At 38.4% G+C, this 12,173-nt stretch overlaps 1 protein-coding gene across 6 annotated transcripts in view; it reads left to right on the top strand.

The window, feature by feature from the left end:
• The window catches only part of LOC139127588 (uncharacterized), a 35,532-nt gene extending 24,341 nt beyond the window's left edge, over window positions 1-11,191 (top strand). For all 6 annotated transcript variants that reach the window (XM_070693492.1, XM_070693493.1, XM_070693494.1 and 3 more), the window contains 4 exons: window positions 3,453-3,750; window positions 4,315-4,471; window positions 6,172-6,631; window positions 9,366-11,191. In XM_070693492.1, the coding sequence (XP_070549593.1) occupies window positions 3,453-3,750; window positions 4,315-4,471; window positions 6,172-6,631; window positions 9,366-9,589 (1,139 nt within the window). In that variant the 3' untranslated portion in view covers window positions 9,590-11,191. The remainder of the gene's footprint in view (window positions 1-3,452; window positions 3,751-4,314; window positions 4,472-6,171; window positions 6,632-9,365) is intronic.
• Window positions 11,192-12,173: the final 982 nt, after the last annotated feature.

Genomic DNA, 12,173 nt, shown 5'->3' with positions numbered 1-12,173 from the left:
AAGCGGTCTCAAAACCCCAAATACAATTTTTCCAAAGGAAACCAAACAAAGATTGAGCTTATATTAATACACTTGTGTTTTTGATCTGTGTTTTCCCTGGCTGCATGGTAGGTTTTTTCAACAATCCAAAGACCGCAAACAATTTTCTTTAAATCGCCTCAGTGATATTTCAAGTCAAGGCATGTATTTGCCTACTTTCATTCTGCTATCACAGTAATGGATGCCTTACAGTATATCGCGCCTCAGGGGCAGATATTTAGGCTCCCAAATGACCTTTTTACCACTTGTAGAGGGTCATTTTACAGCCCGTTGAGTAATAGAAAATCTCCGTCTTAGTTTTTGAAAAGCGACGCAAAGTGTTTTGCCCAACTTCAGAGTTGACACAAGGATGGCGGCCATTTTGAATTTCAAATATCAGTAAATGTCAGGACACCCCAGAGTTTATTCTTGATTAGAAAGTCAATTGATAAAACTGTCACTAAGGAAAATTGAAGCAAAACTGTAATTTCACTTTCGATGCAGCGTACTAATTATGCTGATGTGCAGCGTGTCCTTCGATTGTCACTATTCACAGCAACTTAGGGAGTCCATTTGTATTATTCAATTATAACAGCCAATTAGATAGCAGCTTCAGAGACGCTGCACACGAGCCCTACTAATTACGTGAACAGACTACTTCCTTTTTCTATTAATTAGTATAGAGTGCGATTAGAATGTATGCCACGTGATTAGGCAATGTTTGTGGACTGACTGTAACTAACAATAGAAGTGTGGGGTCAATTATTCAGAATTACAATAACAAGTTGAGTAAGGAGAGATGTACAGTCCCTCAATCCGGTGAAGGAACTGTGGGAGAAAAATGTTTATAACATGTCGTTATAAGAAATATCACAGACTAAAAAGGGGGTTGATAGAGCAAAGCCGTTGTCGAGAGCCATTTAACTGACCTCTGCGACATGATGCGATTGTATGATAGGAGTATGGATTAACCGATGCGTCATAATATCGTAATAGAGAGTGGTCACAAGGAGGCTACCGAGTATTTCTCTCGACTCGGGCTAGATGCGTTTGCAGAAAATTATAAGCTTGACAAGCAATATGAAAAGAGTTTTTTTGGGGGGTGGGTGTACGATCAGGCTATTATAATATACAATATGTGAAATCTTTGGAGGAAGAACTGTATTCTGTCATTCTTATCTAGCCCCCTAATATGGAATGGTCTAGTCCTGATCGATGCTTGCCCGTATTTTGTGCTAAGTACCAATATATCACACTTACTAATAAATTATACATGAAAACTCAAAGCAGTCGCAATGTATTAAAAATGTATTAAAATTATTTCATATTAACACTGCTGGTCATGAAAGAGTGAACTCAAAGCAATCCAATTGTATCACAATTGTACCGACTCCTGGGTATGAAAGAAATAATTCGAAGTCAAACATCAACAGAGAAACCCAAGTTTAAATCATCCCTCTGCTTCAATGTGACGTTTTAGTTAATTGCACTCTAAATAATGTCAAATTTACAGGTAGTCCCGTCGGATTGTTGTTGTGTCTGAGGGTAAGCTTGCAATCACCCCAGGGTCCAGACACAAACATAGCCATTTATTAAAATGCAAGGTTTGTATTACGTAAGAGCAATAAATTACCGACACAATATAATAGCACATCCAACCAAGAATAGACACGCATGACAAAACAGGACATAAAAGGGCTCTTTTCCTCGTATTTCCATTGCACAGCTGCGTATTGAAAGACCCTGAATACCGTATAAGCTCCACAGATGGCCATGTTTGCCATTGCTATTTAGGACTAATTGTTGTTCAGAAAAAATGTGCTATGTGCATCGTTTTCAAACACGAAATTTGGTTAATGCGGTCCACAGTCCTGAGTCTTCCTCGTTATGTACACGGCGGACGGCCCATCTGAGGCGGGAAAGGGGGCTAATATGATTTTTTCTACCTCAGAAGGTAGTAAACGATCTGTATGGGTAAAATGCACTGTTATTGTTTACATTTGAATTCAAGTCCGAATCAGAATTCACTTGTCAACAACAACAACAACAATAACAACAACGCACTTTGGACATGTACAGGCTGAGTTAACAAGCTGGATACTGTGTATCTCAACAAATTTTGGGGAGTAGAACAGTAAAACAAAAACAACAAGATTGGAACTAAATTGGGATCATCGGATTGCCACAATTTCTCAAGATTTTAAGAAATTTGTCTACTATTAAACCATTTATTCTTACAATCTTTATCATTTTATTCAAAATTTGCGATGCTGTTGAAATGTTATGAGTAAGTATCAGTGCATGATAGTATCTAATGCAATATTGTTCAAAACATATGAACAATATTCATATTTGAATGGAAATGTGTGAACTTGTCTGTAGTTTCTTCATTACTGAAACACTAGTACTAATCTCAGTTTGTCACTTTGCCTCAACCAAAATGAAGTTTTTAGATTGATTTACAGTTACGTCAGTCAGGGTCATTTAAAATGTGTCCTGACTCAATTTAGTGTTTGTGAAGTCCTAAATTCGCTTAAAAGTTAGAGACATATCAAAAGTGCCCTGACTCAAAAGTCATCAATCAGAAATATTTTAAATACTATGTCTCGTTTCTTTATAACATTTACACAAAATAAAGTTGTTTTCGTAAAAAAAAGAATCCAATGAAAGAAGTATGAAATAATCGATGTGTTTTTGTTGTTTTGTTCGATGAGAACAATATTTCAAATTTTACACTATTCTACTGATCATTTTGTAAAAATTTTGAGTTTGTTACGCTTTCCTAATAATTACTCCCATCCAATTTTCCCGAATTAGCTCAAATCTTGTTAAACAAAAATGCTGAAAAAATCTTCAAACGTCAACATCACTGGTCATTTAAGCTCCACGTTCATGGTTCATGATATCATTCTTAACATTTGGACGCCTCTCGCAGGATCACATCAAAGCCTATCCCTGAAGTAACTTTAATAGGCTTAGTGACCATTATGACACAAAATACATTTAAGACCATTATGACACAAAGAACTGCACTTGGTAAGGTTTTCAGACTCTGTATTACGTCTAGGTAATTGTGACCTTGACACTAATCTGCTGCACAATCAGGCATATTAAAATTGACATGCAGAGAAAGACAGTTATACGTAAAATGGCGATGGTATGAGCACCGTAGTGTAATCGCTAAAGCAAATAGATTCTGGCCAAAAATTGCGATACTGCGGTATGTTTTCGACTAAAAGATCCGTCGCTCGAGGGCGATCTCTATGTTTCCCTCTCCCACTGAGAAAGGCGGGGTTTAGAGAGCGCCCTCAAGCGACAGATCTTTCAGTCTGGGTATGCTTCAGTTCGTTACAAAGCTGGAATTTCAGGATCGCATTCATCTGATGCGCATAATTTCACAAACCACAACTTTTTCTTTGCCATTTTAACACCAGGTAACATGACTGCCTACAACGAAGGGACCTGGTTTCCTGGTAAGAGGAATCATGGTAAAGACATGCAATGGGGTGGCGGAAGTCTCTTCGTCAGTAACACTGAGGGAGTCGACAAAGAAGATGGCGGTTCCAGGAAGCTGTCCAAACATGACGTAATCCCGACGATTGACCTATCACAGTGGATTCAACAGAATATCAATAAGGAAGACTATGTCATCTTTAAACTGGACGTCGAAGGCGCAGAATATGGTATCCTGCGAAAGATGCTGAAAGACGGCACGATGGCATGGATCGATAAGTAATATTTCTCATATCCTTCTCATTTCTATCTTCGCTGTGTGACATGAGTAATCAATTCCCCTTCTGGTAATTTGTTAAGTTATTTGATTGATTGATTGATTGATTGAATTCAAAGAACTGATCACTTGTACGAACTGTCCGCTTGTATAGGTTTCGTTGCTGTTTTTTTAATTTTGCAGATTTTCAAATTATTTATTTATCTATTTATTTATTTATTTGTTTACTTATTTATTTATTCATTCATTCATTTATTAAATTCATTCAAAAGACGGATTAATTCGACAAACTCTTTTCTAGTATAGGTTTTGTTACTTTTTTCAGATTTTGCTAGCTGTTTTCCAAATTGTCAAAAAAATGAAGAAGAAGCAATGAATTAGGAATTAAATCCAGAAACGATTGTTTGAAATATCTTGTTATGATTGAAAGTGCTGAAAATCAAGTTTTCATATATGCAGACACATTGAAATCGTTACAGAACGTATTCCTTACACTGACACACCGATGAATGAGATGTACGATCAAATTCCTCGAATTACAATAATGTGCATCTCTCTAATTAAAGATTTTACGGTGAATATCACCCTGGTCAACCAACTGGCGAGACAGCCGCAGAAAAATCGCGTATTACAAAGGAAGTGGCTACACAAGTGTCCAATATCATCACATGGTCTGCAGAAACAAAGCAATTTAATGATTTCGACAGTGTAAACCCACCCAAGGTAGGACACGTACGATAATATAGCGTAACAAGCAGCAATGACGACTCGAAGTTTTACGGCTCCCCACCAAAAACAAAACTAACAAAAACAAGACAAAAAACACACACTCCTACACGATGACATCAAAGAGAAATATTCCGTGGGACTATATACACGTTGTTGTTGATATTTTCTTCGTTCAGCCATAGAGAAAGATAGATAGAGTGGCAACGGGTATTGTTTAAGGCGTGAAGCGGTTACGTAACCCATCCATGTTCGCCTCGCCTCAGGTTGCTCTCGCCTCTCTTTTCCGAAGAGTGCCGACCATGAATCCTTTGGTAGTTTTCGGATTTTCGCCAATTGTTAAGCGAAAGTATGTTCGGCAAAGTTTGTATTGTTGTTGTCGTGTGGTGCTGAGCAGAATTGACGTGCTGGCGAAAACGGGAGTGTTTTGAGCTTCAGGAAAATGAGTTTTACCGTTTTAAAAATTCCTTCATATTTTTATGAATATATAATGAGTGTGTTTGAACCAAATTTTAAAGTATTTTATCGATACTGTCTTGTTTTACTCAATGGTTTACGGTCAGTCGTACCCTCTTTTACACGTGCGTCAAGGAAGGACATGTTTATGAAACTGCTGCCGTGTTATGTTTTGATTGGCGTGAAGCAGTGTTTCTGGCCTGAGAGCTCACAAAGTAACTATGGTTGCTACGCGACTGGCAGTACGATGCCATCTCGTCGTATTTTTCGCATAATCTCGTGTAATCATCAACCACAAACAAAGCCTCCAAAAAGTTTAACACCTTTGGAGCTCATTTTAATATGAAAAGCCGATAGTCTACCGAGACGACCATGGAACAAAAGGCATGCAAGTGTTGCTACTCTGTCTATGTTACTCTGTGGTTCAGCGAATTAAAGATACGAGTGACGTAATGACGGTGTCACTACGAATGGATACCGTCATTATGTCACGAGTATTCCATGGTCGATACATTGATTAATTTCTGATATTTCCGGTAAACTTGTGTTGATTGGCTCCATGATGATTGCTCTCATTAGGGAAAATGCGTAACTCTAAAAGCCTCTATAATATACTGGACACTATTGGCCGGTAATGTTATACATTAATACAATAAAACAAACTTTTTAAGACAGGTCCATAAAAATGGCAAAACCATGATGTCGACGAGTGCTCAAAGTCTTGGATAATAACATGTGTTATTGTTAAGATTTGCGCATACCGCAGTGAAACAAGGCGCCGCACTCTACTTTATTCAATTCATTTACTTTATTATCCATAAAAATCATGCAGAAATTTGCCTTCAGGCTCATCATATTTAAAAAAGTACAACTGGCAAGAGAAATCTATAATAAGGGACGCTATTACACATTGAAATGGTTAAAAACACACAAAGTAGCGACATAGATACAAAAATTGAAACAGACGGAAACAACTAAGGACCAACTGGAAGTTTAAAACAATGACATCAAGTTTTAGTTTAAAAACTGCTGATGGAAGAAATGACTTTTTTGAAGAGCTTTTTCTTTGCATGAGGGACCCGATAACGTCTCCCTGACGGGAGCTTCTGGAAGTAACCATGAAGAGGGTGATCAGAATCGTTGACAATGTTGTAGGCTTTCCTTTTCACTGCTAGATGGTAAAGGTCTACAGGGGAATTTTGACGACAGTCAATAATTTTTTTATTTCTTCTTTGTTCCAGGTTCCAAGCGATACGCCCGGTGCAATGGGAAGCGTTATCAAAGGCTGTTTACCAAAGGCTGACAACAAGCGCGTTGTATCTATTGTAATTCAAGTGGGAATGAACGCAAAAAGAGCACGAAAACTGATCACTACAATAGAAGCATACCACATTGATGTGCCCTTGACCTTGTTCGTGTATGGTGACTTTGCAGAAGAACACCCGGATCTTGTTAAAGAGTGGAGTACAAAGTATGAAATTGGGATTCGATGTGACGGACCGATGTCACCTGGTCACTGGGAAATACAGTACTCAAATGCTATAAGACTTTCAATCGTCAGCGCCGAGAGGCGTTTATCTGACATTGGTCTCCAAGTTCGCTATATTCTACCCCCAGGGGTCGGTGACAAAACAGTAATCGATATTATTACGAAGAGGCAATTGAGACTCATACAACCTACGGCTGAATTTCCACCAACAGGTAATGTATAAACCTAAATTTAAGCTTTTGTAGTCGTCATCAGTCCTACAAAAATCAATCAATCAATCAATCAATTTATCAATCAAATCGATATCAAGCGCAAGTCCAACATGGATTAGTGTTAAGTGGCCCTCTACAGAGTCACAGCAGTGAGGCTGATATGTTCTGATGAACAGACGAGTCTTGAAAGCACTTATTAAAATTGTCAGAATACCGGGTAACTTGCGTATTTCTTGTTGAACATTATTCCACTATCTAGATCGCTCATTCAGTCTGCCAATGCATTATTCTACCGGTCGAACTATCTACAATAATATGCAACACCCAATTGAAATAAAAAGGTGAAAAGTCTTTGTTTCTGGTCATAACGCCTTTGCTAATACGATGCTTCAATTTTACCTGATCTGAATTCTTTCCGTTTCTTTTAAACGTTTCATTTATTTATTTGTTCCTTGTCTTTGCTCAAATATCTTAAGATTCTTCCGCCGACATGAAAACAAAACAGGCAAATTAACATGCACGGGTTGCTGTGACAGGCAGAAAGAAGATTGGATGGGTTCACTACTTAGTATCGGGCAATATAATGTATTTATGACGTGCCTCGTATATCGCATATCACGCGCTCCATAGGATCCAATTGTAACTCGTCAATGACGTCGCGGGCCTGAAAGTGAACCTGAATTATATTCAACTTGACGACTTTTGGATGTAAAAATGTTAAAATTTCATATTTTGCATGGGAAATCCTATTTTAGGAACAGTTTGCATAAAAAAATGATAAACCGCATAACAGTAGTGTAAATATATCAATGCGCCACTCGGTGATGAAAATCGATTCATTTTTAACGGATTTTCGTCTAAGACGGATATACAGTATTTTGCCATTAAATTTGCTAATAAAAATAAATATTTTGACCGAAAACTGTGTAAGAGAGGCATGTAATAAAAATACTATAGCCCAAACAAGTGACTGTGTAACCTCGAGGCAGGAGACCATTTGCCCTCCTTGCGTCGTGCAAATGGTCACCTACCCTCGGGCATACAGTCCCACATTCGGGCTGTAACATATAATAAATTATGAGACGATTATAAATTTATATAGCGCCCGGTATGCATCAAAATGTTCGCCGGCGTTTTACACAGGATCACATGCGTTAAGCTTTCTCAGAAAAGCAGTTCTCTGAGTCTTGATTTGAAAACTTAAGTACTTGATGCAGAACGAATATGACCATGCCACAACGCAGAATGTTGAAATGAACGATCGCCATAGAACTTGTGTCGTATCCGGGGAATTTTGAGAAAAAACATCTCCTGAACGGAGAGATCTGGAAGGGTTACTACGTTCGATGAGTGTAGTCAGGTATTCAGGCGCAGAACCCGATCTACATTTTCTATCTTGCGCACGTCTGTTCACGGTGATGCGTTGTCAAATGCAATTCTTTTAATCACTCGCGGTAAGATGCTGACGCAGCAGGCCTAGTTTGGCGCGCGCGCGGGGATGGGAAACAAACATGTTGTGCACAGCTTTTCTTATTGGCTTCACAGAGCAACAGAACGGTCAGATGCTTTGACAGTCCTAGTTTACTGTAGTAACACTTACACAAAAATGTGCGTTCATATCCGTTAATTTTTGTCCTCGTAGGTCGCAATCCTAGCACTGAGCGGACGTTGATGGCTGCCCTCTATCGTATGAAGCTTGTTACAAGCAGCTCACCCCAAGAGAGGGTGGTTAAACACGAGACAAAGAATTATGTTTGTCTGTTTGGTTGTCTGGTTCCCTGACCCATTTCCCCGGTAGAGGGCGTGGGGAAATATAGGGTCAGGTACCGGGTAGCCATCTTGAACAGAATTTTGTTCAAGATGGCGGAGGTTAGTCACCTGACAGAACATGCTACAACAAATATGGCTACTACCATGAAAACGCCGGTCAAAATTCGACTGGATCAGAATTATGTTCGAACACTGGTATCCGAACCAAAAACATTGGCACACGAGACAGGAAACATACACTGAAAGGATTAATCCAGAAGTACGGGGAAATAGAGGTGATTGAAGGCTGGCTGTGATATCGCAGCAGTACTTGTTGCGTGTATCGAACGCGCTAGGGTCATTGAGGTCATCGCCGACTGTGGCGTGACCCCAATGACCCGAGCACGTTCGATACACGCCACAAGTACTGCTGCGATATCACAGCTAATTGAAAGCAAACTTTGTTGGAATTGTGAACGGACGATTGATTTCGATGGATAGAATGGTGTCCGAATTTCGTGAAAAATGCCAGGCATCATGTCGACATTCTAAAAGTATTAGCCAAAGAGGTGTGCTAAATCACAGTGGCTAAATCATGGAGGTAGAAAGTCTTTCTTTCTACCTCCACGGCTTTGTGGTACAAACAAGAAGTTGGTGTCAAGTGAGCCTGAAAGTGCGAAACCCAAGAAAGATGAGAAAAAGTTACAAGTGTTACTCATCCAATCACAGCTTGTTTTATTTTAACCCAATAGCGTCCATGTTTACATTAGCCGGTACCTGACCCTATATTTCCCCACGCCCTCTACCGGGGAAATGGGTCAGGGAACCAGACTATCTGTTTGGTTGGTTGGGTTTTTTTTCAAGAAAGTTATAACACTATATCGATTCAAATAGGCGAATCAGAATCCAAGGCTTCATTTCTCACCAACACCATTATATACATACTGTAGTGTAATAATCCTTTTTCCTTATCTTTCCGAACTAGGGTCTACGCTACTCACGAAGGACAATTACCACAGATTTCGAGACGTTGAAAAAGTACCCAAGGCTCTGCAAGTTATTCATGACGGTCTGTCGCTGGCTGGAGGAATCCTCAGTCTGGACTCGGATTTTCCAGATAATTATATGATTTCAGTTTTTCTCTTGGACTACATTTACGAAACATCTGGATTTTCTGTAGTGAAATTGACGGAGTGTTTGTCATCATAAAATATAAATTTTGTGCAGTTTTTGAGTGGTTTTGACACAGCTAGCCAAATAGTACATCTTGCTTGATCAACTGGGCGTCTCTACACTCTACTGGGAATGGTGACAGAGGGCGGTATTACTCTGCAAATAAGCGACATAACAATCTACCTAAGTTATCATCCAATTCCTATTATGGTCGCACCTTTTGTTGATAGAATCAGAACAACTCTTATGCAAAAAAGGGAGAGATTTTTATCATACATGGAAATTTATTTTGAAACTGGGAGTGGCTTTGAACCGAACCTGAAGACTGGAATTGGGATCATGTTTTTAATTCTAAATAATTTGGGGAACGTGAATCGATGACCTTTGCGATGTTTTACTACATTATTGGAACTTGTTTTTTTCTTAATGGATTCCGCATGTGCCTCTATCTTCTAACTCTGTCCATTGTACATTTTGATATGGTCTTTTTTCTACTTGCAAGTCCTCACTTAAAAACAAAACCATGATACGAGAATATTTGATCGTCATAATATCACAGTACTGTAGATTTCCCAGAATTCATTATGATTTGAACCCTCGGATATTCCGCAGTGAAGTCTACCATGTCTCTCACGTGTAGACAAAGTCACAGACTAGTTCTAAAAAGTTTGAAGAAATGATATCGATTTTTTCCAATAGAAATGACAAAATAAATTTGCGTGCTAAGTTTCCTGACCCCTTCAACCTGACTTCGTAATAACTTGCTGCCCAAAAGTATAGCATTTGAAGTACCTGAACAATGTGGTTGTTTAATGCTAATTTGGAAACTTTCACTGAAATATCTAATCGTACTTTTACTATACCTTATTTAACAATTATTCTACAGCTTCACATTATTGCTTATATGAAGGATTGAGAAAAATATGAAAGTAAGCTTCAGTGATTCAAATCAAAGGGAATAGCGGGTAATTTCGTGTACTGTCATTGTATATGATATTACAATCAGGCATTGTTACCGGTACCGGTGTTTTAAAATAACAAAGACGAATTTGAACCATCATAAATCCTGGAAACTTATCCCCATGTCAAAACACCTCCCAATTTCGAAAGAGGGCGCTTTTATATCATTGAAAATCTTTATGAAATATCTGAAAGTTCTTCAGGGTGATCGAGTCATTTGCTACCTCATCATAGCTTCAAACATTAGAACGCGCACTATACGACGCGAGCGTCCACTGTACGGGACCGTGTTTACTGTTAAAATTACACCGTGGTTTTGATGGAAACCTATCTTCATACAACATATTGTCTGAGCTTTTGGCATGAAAGTGGACGTGGTCAGTGATCATTGAATGATTAATTATACTATCGTTGAGTTGTACGTTTTAAATGTTTGTAGATATATTTACAAAGTATTTAAAAATACCAACAAAATAATTTGAACAGGACATATTTCTCTTCATATTGTGATTTTTTTTATTTCACATATGGGGAGTGGGTGATGTTAAGCGATGTAGCATGTAAATAGGCTCGTGACCCCATATTTTTATTTGATTCATATAATGTGCAATATCTGAACAATAATGTATGTGAAAATAAACAAAATTGTTGGATTGGAAATCTAAATAATCCTACAAAGTATTGATAAGGCGTGGTCATTACTTTTAAGTTTGCAACAGCTTTAACTGTTGTTTTGGAAGGCCTGAGAAGTGATAATTTAAATTCTTATGCACACTTTCAGCGGAAAAATAGCGAACAAAAATCAATAATATAATTAATAAAATAACGAAAATTGTTGGTAAAAAATTTAGTGGCTCGATCACCCCTTAATATGGAGATGATAAAAATAGACAGTGCACCTACGACTTCTGTCTAAAGTGAAATCAAAGTGTTGAGGTTATTTCTTAAGGAAGAATGCGCCTTGGGAACAGATGTACGGACTCTCAAACTCTTACAATTCTTCTCCGATCTACTACTTGTGGGGTTAATTTGTAGGCTGTTGGTGTAAGAAAACATCAGCGTCTTAGTTTTTCAGAAAATCGAAACTTTTATTTTTCTCCATAGAGTTTACACATGGATGTCGGCCATGTTGGATTTCAAATATCGGTAAAAAAAAATCTTGTGTAATTTGTCTCTACAGTACCAAAATTTGAACGGTGACCCCGATTTCTATTCCTGATTTCGGAAGAGAATTGTTGAAAGATTCCTTAAGGAAAGTTTGAGCAAGCCTTTCACTTTCGAGGCACATACTACCCTAAGGTATACTGTCACCTGTTCCAATTTTGCCGCAGTTACCATGGAAAGAGAAAATCTAGCCAATCACTGATTTTAAGCGGGTGGCCGCTTTTTAAAAACAGCGCCCTCACATGGGCATTCGATCACCAAAGAACGCCGCTTTGACCATATATGGGCATATTTAGATTAGAGGTGACTGTATACCTTTAAGGTATAACGCTTCTCGGGGACAGATATTCGGACTCTATTCTGTTCCGATCTTCTACTTGTGGGGTTCATTTTAAAGCTCTTGGTGTGAGAAAACTTTTTACCATCTTAATTTTTCGAAAATCGAAACTTTCATATTCTGGACGCATACTACCTTAAATGCAGAGTGTCACTTCGG

This window comes from Ptychodera flava, unplaced genomic scaffold (genome assembly GCF_041260155.1).
Source record: "Ptychodera flava strain L36383 unplaced genomic scaffold, AS_Pfla_20210202 Scaffold_33__1_contigs__length_2856901_pilon, whole genome shotgun sequence".
NCBI classification, from domain to species: domain Eukaryota; kingdom Metazoa; phylum Hemichordata; class Enteropneusta; family Ptychoderidae; genus Ptychodera; species Ptychodera flava.
This window is presented reverse-complemented; position numbering and strand designations above follow the sequence as displayed.